The sequence below is a fragment of the Cucumis sativus genome, chromosome 1 (assembly GCF_000004075.3).
Source record: "Cucumis sativus cultivar 9930 chromosome 1, Cucumber_9930_V3, whole genome shotgun sequence".
NCBI lineage: Eukaryota > Viridiplantae > Streptophyta > Magnoliopsida > Cucurbitales > Cucurbitaceae > Cucumis > Cucumis sativus.
Window position 1 is genome coordinate 4,176,462 of NC_026655.2, and position 16,908 is coordinate 4,193,369.

At 32.9% G+C, this 16,908-nt stretch overlaps 3 protein-coding genes across 4 annotated transcripts; 1 reads left to right on the top strand and 2 right to left on the bottom strand.

Moving 5' to 3' along the window:
- The first annotated feature begins 1,455 nt into the window (after window positions 1-1,455).
- LOC101211153 (protein ASPARTIC PROTEASE IN GUARD CELL 1) lies at window positions 1,456-3,358 on the top strand. Its single transcript, XM_004137417.3, has one exon. It carries the CDS (start codon window positions 1,564-1,566, stop codon window positions 3,037-3,039), a length of 1,476 nt encoding a protein of 491 aa, XP_004137465.1. The 5' UTR covers window positions 1,456-1,563; the 3' UTR covers window positions 3,040-3,358.
- A 4,590-nt stretch (window positions 3,359-7,948) lies between these two features.
- On the bottom strand, window positions 7,949-9,067 carry LOC101211652 (peptidyl-tRNA hydrolase, mitochondrial-like). Its single transcript, XM_031880215.1, has 3 exons — window positions 8,852-9,067; window positions 8,694-8,771; window positions 7,949-8,596 (listed from the first exon to the last, which is right to left on the bottom strand). Exons 1-3 carry the CDS (start codon window positions 8,910-8,912, stop codon window positions 8,466-8,468), a joined length of 270 nt encoding a protein of 89 aa, XP_031736075.1. The 5' UTR covers window positions 8,913-9,067; the 3' UTR covers window positions 7,949-8,465.
- Window positions 9,068-11,993: 2,926 nt separating this feature from the next.
- On the bottom strand, window positions 11,994-16,404 carry LOC101211885 (peptidyl-tRNA hydrolase, chloroplastic). Of its 2 annotated transcripts, XR_004216347.1 has the most exons (9): window positions 15,967-16,404; window positions 15,574-15,658; window positions 14,715-14,782; window positions 14,561-14,611; window positions 14,340-14,413; window positions 13,456-13,514; window positions 13,299-13,375; window positions 12,921-13,190; window positions 11,994-12,538 (listed from the first exon to the last, which is right to left on the bottom strand). XR_004216347.1 is itself a non-coding variant. In XM_004137420.3 (8 exons), the coding sequence occupies exons 1-8, from the start codon at window positions 16,261-16,263 to the stop codon at window positions 13,077-13,079; spliced, it is 825 nt and encodes a 274-aa protein (XP_004137468.1). In that variant the 5' UTR covers window positions 16,264-16,404; the 3' UTR covers window positions 12,868-13,076. The 2 variants fall into 2 exon arrangements, 1 of the variants encoding a protein (XP_004137468.1); XM_004137420.3 differs by lacking the exon at window positions 11,994-12,538 and having other exon boundaries at window positions 12,868-13,190.
- Window positions 16,405-16,908: the final 504 nt, after the last annotated feature.

The window sequence follows — 16,908 nt, forward strand, 5'->3', positions numbered from 1 at the left end:
CATTGATAATTTTTCTAAGAATGTTGTTCTCTCTGTTGCTTGATTTCTTGATATAGATTGAGACGTCTAGTGCTTTAACTCTATATTTACACATTTTCCAGTTCCAGTCTTGGGAAGTAGTTCAGAACAGCTGGAGTTTCCAGTTTGTAGAAATCACCTTTTCGTTAGAATACTTTTTGAACGAGTTTAGTGGATAAAGACAACAATAGAATACTTTTTGAACGAGTTTAGTGGATAAAGACAACAATTACCATCCTAACGATGGATAACAATTGGTGAACTGTTGTGGATGGTTAATTAAGCGGTTGCATTCTTCACCATTTTCTTGAAACTATAACAGTGCTTTCCATCTATTACAAAGCTTTTCAATACACCTGTGAATTTAATGAGATAAAACCATACGAATAGATCGATAAATTTATTTTCTAGAGTGGCGCAGGGCTGAAAGAGAGATGAATGGGCTGCACTAACTCTTGCAGGACTCAACATGGACTGCCCTTGAATTACTGCAACAGCTGCAGGTAGGTCCAATATCCAACCTATACTACTATTATTTCTTTCCTTATTTATGATAGCATGACAAATTAACTTCGAAAAATGTTAAGAGAAAAATCATAGACTTTTCTATCATATAATTGAAGTAGGTGAACTAAGGTACCGAAGTATCTCCATTGTATTTATCATTCTTTTTAAAAGAATCCGTTATTAAGTATGGTGGGTGAATATTTATAACTTTCAACAAACTATGCACACTTTTAAACTTAAACTTTATAAATAGAAAATTGGTTCAATACTAATGTATTTTTTGTTTTTGTACTTTCATTTTACATTTTATCATTCTACTTAAAAAAAAAAAGTAAACATGTTAGTCTTAAGTTGGTACATATAAACATATAAAACGCAATAATTAAAATAAACAAATTTATTCTACCAAAACCCGGAAAAATGTATCTCTCTCTTTGTTTACATATTGAGAAAAATATTTAAGAGAGTGTTTGATCCACTGGACTTCGTAAAATCAATATTAAAATTTCATAATATTGAAAAAGTCTAAACAACTTGAAATGCTAAATTTACAATTTTCGAACTCTGGGCGAAAGAATTCTAACTCGGCTCGACAAACAGCTTCATTTTCTTTTCTATTACTATTATTATTTATTTTTGCCCTCGTGATTGGAAGGTAAGTCCATGACTCTATTAGAGTAGGTAGCATTTATTATTGACTTCATATATCACGTCTATAATTTATATTTATATTTTTCTTATTTTTTTTTTCAAAAAGGAAATTATTTATGTATTTTTCACTTCGAAAACGACATTTTTCAAAAACTAAATCTGTTGCAATCTCAAATTATATATATATTTTTGAAAATTTGAAAATAAAAATAATTATAAAATTTTGAATAATTTTCTACAGATAATGCCAACTAGGGAGCAGTGCCTTTGCCCCCAACCCCAAACCAAACTCAACCATCTTCTTCCCCATTAATAAAAACTTCACTTCCTTTTTAAATCCCCAACTCTCCAACTCCACTTTCTCACTGCAACTTTTTCTCCCTAACAATGGCGTTAGCGACTTCAAATCTCCTTTTCCTCTTCCTCTTTTTTCTCTCTCTCTTCCCCTTCACTCTCTCCCGCTCCTCCTCACACCTTTCTCCTCACTCCTCTGCTTCTCTCGACGTTTCAGCTTCTCTCCAACAAGCCAACCAGGTTCTCAAATTCGACCCCACGGCTTCCATTTCCTTCCAACAGCAGGTTCATCTTGTTCCTTCCAACTCTTCCTTCTCCTTTTCTCTTCAACTCCACCCTCGCGATTCTCTTCATAATGCTGGGCATAAGGACTACAAGAGCCTCGTTCTTTCCCGCCTCTCCCGAGATTCGTCTAGAGTTAAATCGATCTACGATAGGCTTGAATTTGCTCTCAGTGAATTGAAGAGGTCGGATCTTGAGCCGTTGAAAACAGAGATTCTGCCGGAGGATCTGAGTACTCCGATTATCTCTGGTACCAGTCAAGGAAGTGGTGAGTATTTCTCCCGTGTTGGTGTTGGACAACCGGCTAAGCCATTTTATATGGTTCTTGATACTGGTAGTGATATCAATTGGCTTCAATGTCAGCCTTGTACGGATTGTTATCAGCAAACTGACCCGATTTTTGACCCCAGAAGTTCGTCTTCTTTTGCTTCACTTCCTTGTGAATCTCAGCAATGTCAAGCTCTTGAAACGTCTGGTTGCCGTGCTTCTAAGTGTCTTTACCAGGTCTCGTATGGCGATGGTTCATTCACCGTCGGTGAATTCGTTATTGAAACGCTGACGTTTGGTAACTCCGGGATGATTAACAATGTTGCTGTCGGTTGCGGCCATGACAACGAAGGATTGTTCGTTGGATCGGCTGGATTGCTCGGACTCGGCGGTGGATCATTATCCCTAACTTCTCAGATGAAAGCGTCGTCGTTTTCATACTGTCTCGTCGACCGTGACTCCAGTTCGTCTTCAGATCTCGAGTTCAATTCCGCTGCACCTAGTGATTCAGTGAATGCTCCTTTACTCAAAAGCGGAAAAGTCGATACATTCTATTACGTCGGACTCACCGGAATGAGCGTCGGCGGTCAGTTACTCTCAATTCCTCCTAATCTCTTCCAAATGGACGATTCCGGTTATGGCGGCATCATCGTCGACTCAGGAACTGCGATAACTCGGCTACAGACTCAAGCCTACAACACTCTCCGTGACGCCTTCGTGAGTCGCACACCGTACTTGAAGAAGACAAACGGATTCGCATTATTCGACACATGTTACGATCTGTCGTCACAGTCTCGAGTCACCATTCCAACGGTGTCTTTTGAATTCGCCGGCGGGAAGTCTCTGCAGCTGCCGCCGAAGAACTACCTCATCCCGGTGGATTCTGTTGGAACATTCTGCTTCGCGTTCGCTCCAACGACGTCGTCTTTGTCCATCATAGGGAACGTACAGCAACAGGGGACACGTGTCCACTACGATTTGGCAAACTCGGTCGTTGGGTTTTCACCCCACAAATGTTAGGAAATTGGAAAATTATAAATTAGGTTTTCTTTTCTCTCTCTTTTTTGGGGGTGTGTGGGAAATTACGAAGTTAGGGTTGTGATGAATTGAAATTATAAATTAATTTGGGTTTGTTTAAGGTGGGGCAGATGGATATGGATAAGTAAATGGGGCCATGGAAATCAATTGGAGAAAGGTTTGTCATGTGCTCTTCATAAATCAATCATAATTGTACTCTCAAGGTTCTGTTGAGTGGCGTGTATAGTGAATAGAGTACAAAACTATTAGCAACTTTGAATTTCTAATTACTAGTTAAAGGTATCCATTACCATCTCATATATATAAATCTGTCTTAATTACTCTTGTTTATAAGATAAACGAGTTACTTCGATTAATTTTTATATAGAATCATAGATTTAATTGAAGAGTTGTTGTCTAGAAAGAAATGTTGTTTTGTTTATTTAATAGATTATAAGTTTTAAGTTGTTTTGTGGTATTTTGACGCTCATGTACCAAAGTTTCATGTGATTGACTAATGATTTTTAAATAAGTTGTCGTACTCCGTGTTTGACTTTTTTTTTTTTTTGAAACAAATCTTTGTTGTTTCAAACTAGGGATGTTTGAGCTAGGTTGTGGGTAAAGTTTTAAGATGATGTTATTATTTTATATTTGTTACTAATAGTATCATACATGAAACATTGTATATTTAATAAAACTTTGTTGGGTCATTGTGGTAGGTCAAACAGGAGACATTCTTTCAATACTCTAAGAGTAGCAGCCAGCAGGTACTCTCTCTAAACTTACACTATAAATTTTCCTTTATAAATAATTTTGCAATACAAGTGAATCTTCACTAATAATTAATAAAAGTAGTATTCATAGTTTTTTAAAAAAGGGACAAAAATATAGAAAAACAACATATCAAGATGAGTTAATGACTAAGTTTGTAATGTGATCAATATACTAAATTTAAACTGTGAAACAAAAATTTTTAGTAAAAGTATCTTTCTGGGTTTAGTAAATTGAAATTAATTGAGTTGGAAGAAGAGAGATATACTTATGGATTGAAACAAAAACAAAAGAAGAATTAAAATGAAGAACAAAAGATGAAAACAAAGAACAAAAACCAAGGGGGAGCTTAGGGGAAAGGAACTTTTACTTTGAATTGGAGTGGAAGACAGCCATAATAAATGAATAATTAAATGCTAAAATGTAGGGATGCCTTAGAAAGGTAAAAAAAGTGATAGGGTGCAACAAGGACCACGATAGTGTTTTCTTGTGGACGAATTACTGGCCACCGATTTTCAAATTGGGTGTGGAGCCACGTGGCGTGATTGTCGGTGCGGTCTAACTGAACCCGGCATAATGGTTGGGTTTATTTATTGACTTTCATTTTCTTTAATATATGGTTAGTAATTAACTTAGTAATGTAAATTCATTAACTTTCACTATTCCTACTCAAGTTCAATTATTTAAACTTTGTTTTTATGCAAAATTCACAACCAAATTATATATGTGTGGTCTTTCTTTTTAAATACAAATTAAAGATAAAGAAATACATAAATGTATCAATTAATTAGCTAACCTCTTATCAGAAAGAAAAAAAGTTATTGTACACATATATATGGAGAATTGTTGTAAATATGTATAAAAAAAAGGCTTACTTGACCAAAGAAAATGGAAATTATGTAGAAAAATGATCGTAAATGATATAATTGGTGAAAATATTTACAAAACGTTGTAAAATTTAGACTCTATCACTAACAAACACCCGTAGAATTCGAACACCCATTAATGATTATCATATCTACTAATAATAAAATATAAAATTTTGGTACGTTTTGTAAATATTTTGGTTCATTTTGTTATATTTAAAAATACTTTTAAATAAGTAACATTTGAAATAGTGGTGGAGTAGTGGAGGAAATTTTTGGAAGAAGTGTGAATATAAATAATAGTGATTTCGGGTTCAAATTCCTCTACCTTCACGTGGTACTAAAAAAAGTTTAGTATTATATAAAATTATAAATATATTTTCATAATTTATAAAGAAGATCATGCTCTTCTTTAAAGAAAAAAACTTAAAAGGATCGAATATTAAAATTTATTAGAAAAATACTTAAAGTGATTGAAGGATTGGAAGTATGTAAACTAAAACGAAGGAAACATCGAGAAAGACTATAATATAATCTAAGAATTGCTATTGAATAAATTAAAGGGAAGTTTTTAACTTTTTGGAAGACATTTTACACATAACACGTTTACAACATATAGAAAACAAGTTCTAAAATAAGCATGTGGATGTCAATTCTTCAATTTAATTCTAAAAAAGAAAAGAAAGTGAGAGAGGCTATGATTGATTTATTCCAGAAAACAAAACAAAATTGCATGAGATGTTATCATGTGGGGGAGAGAACCAAATATTCTTTGCAAAACAAGAAATTAGATAATAAATGGTAAAGTTAATAAACTAGATTGGATTGATTTTATTAAAATTATAGGGCACATGCCAAATATTATTATGAATAAGAACAAATACAAGTTGTAGTTTGCAAAAGGACAAGAATGGAGGCGGTGGTTCATGTGAATGTTTCAAAAGAAAACGATATTACCTGTTTTTTCTTTTCTCATTTTCAAATTTTATATTTATTAATGTCTATCACGGGTAGAATATGAAATTTTGATATATTTTATAAATATTTGTAGAAGTTTTTGTCATTTATAATAACTCTTCTTTTTTTCTTAACCCTTCTTGGTGTAATTATGTAATATTACTCTTCCATATTATTTTTTGAAATATAAGACATAAAAGGGCATCGTTGTAAGTCTCCACACTATCTATATTTATTGTTTTTTCATAATATAACCTAAGAGCCAATAGTAATTATACATGTGAAAATGTTGTAGGTCTCAATTATATGCCGATAAACTTTAGAGTAAAATGAGTCATTCCCTATGTAATTATACAAGACCCGGTTGAAACTTATATTTCTACCTAACGTTCTATCCCTCTACTTCATATCGATAGAAAAATCAATGAAATAGTTGTTTAAAAAGTCAATTTAAAGTTTGGGAATAAAGATAAAGTTTTTGAAAGGTCAAAAGCGAAAAATTAAAACCTACCACGCTCTAAACTTCAAACACATTTGGTATAGTTTAAACAAAAAGACTACGAACAATTTATATATTGCTCATTTTAAGATGGAGAAATTATACTTTTAATTTGAAGATTGAAAGTAAGAATACTATGTAACGTAGATGAATTGTACTCATTTTAATTCGATTATTTTAAACCGTCATATTATTTTTTTGAAATTCACACACTTCTTAACTTTACAAGATGATAGAGAAAGAAGGTCAAATCATAAATAAGAACGTAGGAAAGGATTAAACAAAAGAGTGGAGCATTGAAGATGGAAATCAATTTTGCATTTATTGAAAAGATATTTTATATGAAAGAAGGAGAAGGAAGGAAGGCATGCAAACTAAGAGCTTCCCAAATGTCTAATATTTGGGGATGGAGAGGTTCGTACTGATTTTACATTCAATCCTCCCTCCTTCTTCTTCTTCTTCTTCTTCTTCTTCTTCTTCTTCTTCTTCTTCTTCTTCTTCTTTAATCACATTCCACAAGAACAAAAGTATTATGAGAGTATATTATTATACTTTATTAAAATTTCATCCATTAATATCAGTAGACTCAAATTGACATCGTAGACTTTACATTATGTACTTTTAGAAGTCGTGACAAAAATAAATGAAGTTTAGAGTGAAATATTAAATTAAAGTTTCATAAAGGTTAGTTTTTCAAGGTTGCATATGTCATATAATAGCCATCTGATTTAATCTATAATGTCAAATTGATAACCATCTGCCCCATTTGATATTGATACGTCTTGTCAGTTCTAAAGTAATTTGATTTCTTTATTGTAGGCTTTGTCAGCTTTGGTCAATTTTGTTCATGTGTCAAAATATCTATTTGGAACCTTTTTTCTTACTTAAGAAAATGGTATCAAATTCATCACGGATTGAGGGTTAAAGTCAAACATAATATGAACCTACTCACACTCACATTTCCCAACATACATGCATAATTAAACATCTCTTACTATTCTATCTCTCCACCTTTGAAATAATAATCAATTACAAGTTAGACCACAATTTATTGGAAATAACTTTTTGACACTGATTTTTACTCAAAATGATTGGTTTAGTCATCCAATAATGATCTTGAGATAGAATCTCTCAAACATACTGGAAAAATATTATTGTTTACAATTTTAGAACCTATTTATTTAGGTTAATTAGAGAAAAGAAAAATAATTGTTTTTGAAGAAAATAGTTTCTATTTAAACCGTTAAAAACCATTTCAAAAATTATTTTGACTTGTTTGAGACAAGAATTGTCTAAAATTATTATAATCCAAATTAAAACAATCATTATTACCCGACTATAACAACTAATGATTTGTATAACAACTTCTTGCTTTTTTTTTTCTCTCAAAAGAATGTATTTTTTAAAATTAAACAGTATCTCGAAAAACATACAAAGGCAATTCTTTTAAACAAAGGTTTGAACTAAAAAGTATTTAGCAAGAACAAATGCTGCACATGCCATAGAAGATCTACCTCTAGCCAAAATAAGACACAAAATAGTGAAAACCAACTAAAGACAACTAACATAAAACATATGTTTATATCATATGAATGCCAAAAAAGCTATAAATTTAAATCATCTGACTCCAAATCCTAAACCCCACGTACTATTGAATTGGAGAAAATGGTTAGTAAGAAGTAATTAGGTTTTAAAACCCATCACCAACATTTTAAAATTTTGTGGGATCTACCTACTTAGAACTTGGAAGCACTCCATAGGAGGCAAGTAAGTCCATAGGGAAGCTATTCAACAGAAACCTGAAAAACACAGGCATACATGAAGAAGAGAATGTGAATGAGATCAATTATTGTTAAACTGGAGAAGATAATTACATGGTCAGGCAACCGAGGAAATGCATATAGAAGAAGATGACAAGACGGGCAAAGAAAGAGACACCATTGGTCCATTGGTCCATTGGTGATTGCTAAGATGAGATATTTAAAGCAATAAAAGTTAGGTAGAGGTAGCTGCCTTTTATCAATTCACGTCCTTACTCAACTTTTATCGGTTGGTTTTCTGCATGGTGGGGGAGGTTTTTAGCTTTATTGATCTCTTCAAAGATCACAACTTTATGTCTAAGAGATTTCAATCCAAAAGGAAGAAAACAAAGAAAAACAATGTGAGTACCATAGATAGGGTTCAAAATCCTACGTACACTGATTGTTTGTTGCTGCAATACGCTTTTCACCACACGGAAGTTGGTAGTTGAAACTGTAGCAAAGACAGCCAGAGTATAAAGCAGTTTGATACATACAATAAATAGAATGGAGTTCTTTAAGAGTCTATAAAAATGTTTAAATATTGAACATTTTCAACTTATTTGTTCCAGAGCCATGTTGGTGTTGACAAATGTTGCGCTTTTGTTGAACCCCTCGAGCAAAAGAATCCGTATTGCGTCTTCGCCAACTTGCAATGTAAAGTTCAACTGAAAAGAAATGATTCCATTTCGATGGTCAAAAACTAAACTCAGTTAAATTATCAACAAGCTTCATTTAGTGGAAATATGATGCCATTTTACACACCACTTTCTCGTTCTTCTTCGTTGAAGGGGCGAAGAACAAAATTTGCTGCATCCATTTTCCCTGGAGGTCTCCCTATGCCTAGAATATTTTCACCCATTTAACAGCTGATAATATATAGAGGCAGTGTGGAGGTGTTAAGAGAGCCCTAAGACACGTACCAATTCTTAATCGAGGGAAATAATCACGACTGCCTTTGAAATGACCAAGAATACTCCTCATTCTGGCACAGACAAAAAAGTAATAAAAGTTTATACTTCTGATGTCTATTGCTCTTCGTAATGATTATTTTATTTACAAACTTCATCATACAATCAAAACCAGTAATCCTAGATCCTTGAACTGAGTTTTCTTGGATCAGGCGCACACATGACACCTTTTAATCTTTTGGCAACTTTCACATTTACTTGTCAAGTCAACTCAATTAAATTCTATTTCTTCCTCTAAAAAGCTGCAAAGATTCAAAAGCAAAAGTCTATCTTCAGATTTGAAGAAAGTGTGTGATTAGTTCTTTATAGCACAAAAACTTTTGCGGCCAAAACTTTTCGAGTAAATATTTTATTTGAAGAAAGTATACTTTTCCTTGTATGGAAAAAAATCATAACCTTTCAACCAAAAATCCATTAAAATGGAATATGCTTATTTTTTTCCGGAATGGAAAAACACATGCATTACCTCTACTGCCTCACAGAATAAAAAATGAAAAATAAAGAATACAAGTCAGCATTACTCAGACACAGAGCATGGACTTAGATTGGCCAAAACGCCCACTGAAAGCTACTATCATCATGCAGTAAATCAAGCTTTCTCCACTTTCACACTTTATGTAGAAGCTCACTCGTTAAACTAAATGAAAGAAATTTCTGTTGATATATACAACAACAAGGCAGAGAATATTGAACATGACTCTGAAGAAATTATATGAAAATCCACCGCTGTACCTTCTACCTAGTGTGTTATTAAGGATATTGAAAAATAGATGCCACAAAACTCAGAAGACTGAGACACCAAAACTGTAGATTAAAATGAATCATATTTTCTGTAGAGAGATAGAAAGAGAATTTGTCAATAGCTTATTTTTTACATTATTTTCTAAATTTATATTACTTTTAAAAAAAGTTCGTTCATCCTTAAGAGGAGGATAACATAGCGTGTTCGTGTTTGTGTGTTTTCAGATGGTAAAAGAGACATTTACATATGGTAAGAAGGTTAGTGCAAGAGATATAAACCCTAAAATTTTGGATTTTACTATTTCAAGTGAGCTTCAACTTTTTCTAAATAAAACATTGGAGGCTCGTTTTGAAGATGAAACGGGGTAAGTTCCAAAAATGAAAAATGGGAAGGCAGAAAAGTGCCTAGAGGTGAGTCCCGGAAATGAAACTTGCAAATATGATTTTGGTCTTTATTATGGGCTTGTTGGAAGCTTATGGCTCTTTGTAAGGAGGGTAATGGTGTGCTGGCCCAATTTAACTGGCATTCGGTACAACAATTTGATTATGGGCCTAGCCCAATAGAAAATAAGAGTTTGAAACTTGCAAATATGATTTTGGTCTTTGTTATGGGCTTGTTGGAAGCTTATGGCTGTTTGTAAGGAGGGTAATGGTGTGCTGGCCCAATATACCTGGCATTCGGCACAATAATTTGATTATAGGCCTAGCCCAATAGAGAAGAAAAGTTTGAAACTCGCAAATATGATTTTGGTCTTTATTATGGGCTTGTTGGAAGCTTATGGCTGTTTGTAAGGAGGGTAATGGTGTGCTGGCCCAATATAACTGGCATTCGGCACAACAATTTGACTATGGGCCTAGCCCAAACACAAGAAGAGTTTGATATGCAAAGGGCTATGACAACCTGTTTAGGAAAAGGATGATGAAAGAAAGTTGGGCTGCTTTGTGGGCTGAAGAAAGACGATTAGCCCAAAGTCAATAAACCTTATTGGAGTCCAGAGATATAACCCAAAGTATATGGAGTTTTAATTAGTATAGCCTAAATACACTTAATTGTGTAAGTTTAAAATTATCATTGTTTACATAAAATACACATTGAACTTCAAATTTACATGGAAATAAGACCAAAATGACTAACACTACTTATAATTACGATTAATATTATTAAGAAAAGGTAAGAAATTAAAGAAATTCATAATTAAAAATAGTTTTCTCATTTAGTTAATTTCACAGTTGTGTAACTATTATTGTTTTTTTAGTTTGAAGCATGTGAGATAATTCATATATATATATTTTTTAAATTTTTTGTGTTTGATAAAGTGAAAATATACATATCATATACTATTTGGTATATAAGATGATTATTATATATAAAGAAAAAATAAATGGTGTAGGATCCATACGGCCAACTCACTAAAGTCGTGTCCATGACTTTGGTTGTCAACTGTTACGACTTCACTAACCTATTTTTGTCAATACTTTTTGACATATTTTATTTTTTATATAATTTTTTTAAATAACATTATTTAGAAAAAAGGGGTAATTTGAATAGTTTTATGTTTTGCTGATGAATTATTATAAAAATTATCGATTTTGCAACTTCAACACAGTCTAATTGCTTTGGTCACAAATAGTTTAATTTTCTATTAGTTAATTAATTAAATTAGAGTATAAATTATAAACTTTTCCGTTAGATTTTAAAACACTTCCCATGAAGAATAAAAATTCATGGAATGATTTTATAGTTTTTACTAGTGTTAAATTTATTGATGAAGACTTAATTTAAAATGGTTAAATGGACTAATTTTTTTTTTTCATTTATATCCTTTTATATATATACTATAGATGTATTGCATTTATTGTTGTAATTGCTATCTTATATCCCAAACATTATTCTTATAGCAGAAAGATTTCAAAAGGTGTATGAAAAAGATAAAAATAAAAGATTAATCAAATATGAACGTGTTGGTGTATGAAACTATGTTACTCCTAGATATGTTATATCACTCATAACTTCTACAAGTACAAATGATTTGGTCACTAATAGTGAAAGAATTTGAAAAACTTGAAATTTTTTGTCTATACATGCAAATACAAATGATTTGGTCACTAATAGTGAAGAATTTGAAAAACTTGGTCTATACATGCAATTATAGGTCTAATTACTATATTTTTATGTCAAAATAAGCTCAGATCAATTTTAGAAGTGGAAGATTCGATCCTACCCAAAATTAATTAAATTTGTAATATAGCTGGATGGACTGATATGGTCTTAGGCACGAAAAGTGAGTACAACCGCAAATCTTTACTTCAACTCAGAGAATTCAATTTGGGATCAAACAATAACTCAATTGGAGACAGACCCTCAAGTGTAGGTGTGGGCATTTCATTTAATAAAATAACAACTATTAACGAGGCATCCCACCAATAATTCAATGTTATGTTGGCTTGCGGAAGGAGAGTAAGCCCACTCTAAATACAACATTAATATTACCAAGATTTGTTCCTCTTGACAAAAGTTGACGTACCTTATTTTTGTGCATGAATTGTTGCCAAAACACTAGAAATTCTTTTAAACTAAAAAGAATTTCAGAAAAAGAAAAAGAAAAAAAAGTGCTGACATGTCATAGAAGATCTACCTCTGGGCAAATAAAGACACAAAATAACAAAAACCAACTAAAGACACCTAACATAAAACATATGTTTAAATCATATGCCAAAAAACTAGAAATTAAAATCATCGACTCCAAATACTACAGAATTGTAGAAAATGGTTAGTAGGAAATCATCAGTACGTTTTAAAACCCATCACCAACATTTTTAAAATTTTGTGAGATCTACCTACTTGGAAGCACTCCATATGAGGCAAATAAGTCCATAGGGAAGCTATTCAACAGAAACCTGAAAAACACAGGCGAACATGAAGAAGAGAATGTGAATGAAATCAATTGTTAAACTGGACAAGATAACATGGCCTAACCAAGGAAATGCATATAGAAGATGACCAGACGAACAAAGAAAGAAACACCATTGATCCATTGGTCCATTAGTGATTGCTAAGATGAGATAATTAAAGCGATAAAACTTTGGTAGAGGTAGCTGCCTTTTATCAATTCATGTCCATACTCAACTTTTATCGGTTGGTTTTCTGCATGGTGGGGGACGTTTTTAGTTTTATTGATCTCTTCAAAGATCACAACTTTATGTCTAAGAAATTTCAATCCAAAAGGAAGAAAACAGAGAAAAACAATGTGATTACCATAGATAGGTGTCAAAATCTTACACTGATTGTTTGTTCCTGCAATACGCTTTTCACCCCACAGAAGTTGGTAGTTGATACTGTGGCGAAGTCAGCCAGTGTATAATGCAGTTTGATACATACAATAAACAGAATGGAGTCCTTTTAGAGTCTATAAAAATGTTTAAATATTGAACGTTTTCAACTTATTTGTTCCAGAGACTTGTTGGTATTGACAAATGTTGCGCTTTTGTTGAACCCCTCAAGCAAAAGAATCCGTATTGCGTCTTCGCCAACTTGCAATGTAAAGTTCAACTGAAAAGAGATGATTCCACTTTGATGGTTAAAAAACTTTAAAAAACCAAACTCAGTTCGATTATCAACAGGCTTCACTTAGCGGAAATAAGAAGCTATTTTACACACCTCTTCTCTTTCTTGTTTGTTGAAGGGGCGAAGAACAAAATTTGCTGCATCCATTTTCCCGGGAGGTCTCCCTATGCCTAGAATATTTTCATCCATTTAACAGCTGATAGTATATAAAAGCAGTGTGGAGGTGTTAACAGAGCCCTAAGACACATACCAATTCTTAATCGAGGGAAATCACGACTGCCTTTGAAATGATCAATAATACTCCTCATTCTGGCACAGACAAAAAAGTAATTAAAGTTTATACCTCTGATGTCTATTGCTCTTCTTAATGATTCTTTTATTTCAAACTTCATCATACAATCAAAATCAGTAATCCCAGATCCTTGAACTGAGTTTTCTTGGATCAGGCGCACACATGACACCGTTAAATCTTTTGGCAACTTTCACATTTACTTGTCAACTGAATTAAATTCTATTTCTTCCGCTAAAAAGCTGCAAAGATTCAAAAGCAAAAGTCTATCTTCAGATTTGAAGAAAGTGTGATTAATTCTTTATAGCACAAAAGCTTTTGCGGTCAAAACTTTTTGAGTAAATATTTTATTTGAAGAAAGTGTACTTTTCCTTGTATGGAAAAAATTCTGTAAAAAGATAAACTTTCAACCAAAAATCCATTAAAATGGAATATGCTTATTTTTTTCCGGAATGGAAAACACATGCACTGCCTCTACTGCCTCACAGAATAAAAAATAAAAAATACGAGTCAGAATTATTCAGATACAGAGCATAGACTTAGATTGGCCAAAAGCCCCATAGAAAGCTACTACCATCATGTAGTAAATCAAGCTTCCTCCACTTTCACACTTTATGTAGAAGCTCACTCGTTAACTAAATGAATGTATGGTAATATATATACAACAAGGCTGAGGATATGGAACATGGCTCTGAAGAAATTAAATGAAAATCCACCGCTGTATCTTCTACCAAGTATTATTAAGGATATTGAAAAATAGATGCCACAAAACTCAGAAGACTGAGACACCAAAACTGTAGATTAAAATGAATTATATTTTCTGTAGAGAGATAGAGAGGGAATACCCATTATGCCCTCCATGGCCACCCTTCGGCAGCATTCGCAATTTGGCAAAAGGCAAATCCAAGTCATCAAAAATCTGTTATATGGATCGCAATTTATGGATTAGATGTGGTAGGGGAAAAATTGAATCACACAGATCCCAACCTCCTCTCTTGTCTTCCCCAAAAGTAGATATCACTCGTCAAGAACACTGATAGTCTTACGTGGGGAATAAAATATTTACCACAAGTACTTGCTTCAATGGAATCTTATAGTAGGAAACAATAGCACCGACCTGCAATCAAAGGTTAAACGCATAGCATAATAAATCAATCATTGAGACCGAAGGATAAACCTAATAACTAAAATGGATGAGATCCTAGAGAAAGCTTACTTACTGACTCACCACTTGCATTCATGAAAGTTTGTGGCTTAGCTAGCATTACAGGAACATCCCCGATGAAACCTGAAATAAAAGTGAACATAAAATCTCTTCACTATTTTAATAATCAACAACTGGGAAATAATAATATCCCCAATACTATGTCCTGGACAATAACTCATTTTTTGGGGGAAAGAAACATTTGATTATTCTGGTAAAACAAACTCCAACAAATGAATCGTGCTTTATCTTTCTTAACAAGAAACAAACTTAACGGATAGATGCAAAAAGAAGATATATATTTGAGAATACAAACCCCCAAATAAAGAGAAAAGAAACAAGGCACCCAATGAAAAAATAAGACGACAAAAGTTCCAAGAGCCTGAAAAGAAAATGAGTATCCGAAAGAACAAAAGAACATCAGCTTGAAAGAACAAAGACAACAACAGAGACAGAAACTTTTAGGCTTCTTGAAGACCAAAGCACTGAGGACTCCAAGAGATCTTCAATCAACAAAAGCTAAAAGCAAAGCATTGATTGGAAACACCACAAACCACGGAGCCTTCAAACAGAAAAGGAAAAACCAGCTGGATCTTAGTGAAACATGCTCATTAAGGATTGAGAATGCAGCAATCGAATTAAAATTTCAACAAAAGTCTGATTACAGACAATCTAATTGTTATTTTATCAAATTATAGTTCATGATCAGACTACCTTGTCCCAAAGATAATCTTCAAAGAGGAAAGGTTGGAGTCAATAATCTACCAGCAAATTAGTTCAAGTCTAACAAACTGACTTTCTGGTAGATGTGCTTCTAAGTCCTAACCAAATATTCTAATTTCATCAACTGTCAAGAATTGTTAAAAAATGCATACCCTTCCCTATCAGAGCTTTGAAGGAAACATTACTGATGGATATCCCTTCAGCTTCAGCTACAGCATCCACCATCTCAAAACCTACCTGTAAATTCAGTCATAGCATTAGCTACTGATAGAGTTTCAATTCATCTTCATAAAGAACATCCAGATAACACTCATAATCAACATTAAACCCTAATTTCCTCCAAAATAATAATAAGTTCATGCTCGGGAAACTTCCCTATGTGGTATCCCCACACTTAAATCAAACAGAAAACAACGCATAATCTTCTATAGCGAGATCGAGGCTAATTTCTGGAAAAGCAATCACGCTCAAAGAAAAAATGAACTAAAACATAAACGATAGGAGAAACTTGGAATTCATATAGCAGAGATAAGGACCATACGGACATTATGGCGCGTACGATCGTACTTCTTCCCGGGATTTCCGAGGCCGACGATGAGCCATGGCTTCGGCGGCGGCGCGGGCTTCTTGTCATCTAAAGCCGGCTGCTCTGTGGTCGGAGACGAGGAAGTGGACATCGAGGCAGTAATGGAAGAAGTGATTGAAGAAAAGATATGGAAAGTTGGAGAATGAAGGAGGGATAGAGAAGGGAAAGAAATGAGGGTTTTGGAGGTTGGAAAGCAATGGAAGGAAAAAGGAAGGCGGAGGGCGGCGACTGAAGATATAGAAGCACCGATAATCATAGTGTTTCGTGTGGTGTTTCTTCAATGGAATGGAGAGATTTCAAAATGGGAAAAGGATTGAAGTGGAAGAGACAACAATGGCGGGAGGAGAAAGGAATGGATAGAGGATTATGCTTTACAAATGGCGGGAGAAAAGTAGAGTTGATTTAACCTAATTTTTATATGCCGTTAGGGTTTACTTCTCCGCTTAATTTTACAAAATTTGGTAGAAAAATTGACAGAATGTTGAAACAATTTTTTCTTTAAAATAATAATAATTAGTTAACACGATTATTGTTTATATTATTAATCTATAAAAAAACACTAATAAACTTGTATCAATACATAATAAAAAAATATCAGATGAATGTTAGAATTTTAAAAATAGACTTTTAAAAATATAAAACTATTGATTAAAATTTAATCATATGATTGCTTTTAAAACTTTTGATAAAGGTTAGAATTTTAAAAATAGACTTTTAAAAATATAAAACTATTGATTAAAACTTAATCATATGATATAATTGATATTATTTAATCATATGATATAATTGATATTATTTAATCATATGATATAATTGATATTATTTAATCATATGATATAATTGAAACGTCAATTCATACTATTGAAAGTGTGGAAGTATCGATTATTAGACTATTGAAAGC

Bases quoted from the DNA above. Each gene is read 5' to 3' on its own strand.
- LOC101211652 (XM_031880215.1), bottom strand. From the start codon at position 8,912: ATGAGGAGTATTCTTGGTCATTTCAAAGGCAGTCGTGATTATTTCCCT. The intron at 8,772-8,851 runs GTACGTGTCTTA...AAAATATTCTAG, and splicing joins TTTCCCTCGATTAAGAATTG to GCATAGGGAGACCTCCAGGG. The intron at 8,597-8,693 runs GTGTGTAAAATG...ATTTCTTTTCAG, and splicing joins CGAAGAAGAACGAGAAAGTG to TTGAACTTTACATTGCAAGT.
- LOC101211153 (XM_004137417.3), top strand. From the start codon at position 1,564: ATGGCGTTAGCGACTTCAAATCTCCTTTTCCTCTTCCTCTTTTTTCTC.
- LOC101211885 (XM_004137420.3), bottom strand. From the start codon at position 16,263: ATGATTATCGGTGCTTCTATATCTTCAGTCGCCGCCCTCCGCCTTCCT. The intron at 15,659-15,966 runs GTCCGTATGGTC...CTGAATTTACAG, and splicing joins ACGATCGTACGCGCCATAAT to GTAGGTTTTGAGATGGTGGA. The intron at 14,612-14,714 runs GTAAGTAAGCTT...CTTTGATTGCAG, and splicing joins TGAATGCAAGTGGTGAGTCA to GTCGGTGCTATTGTTTCCTA.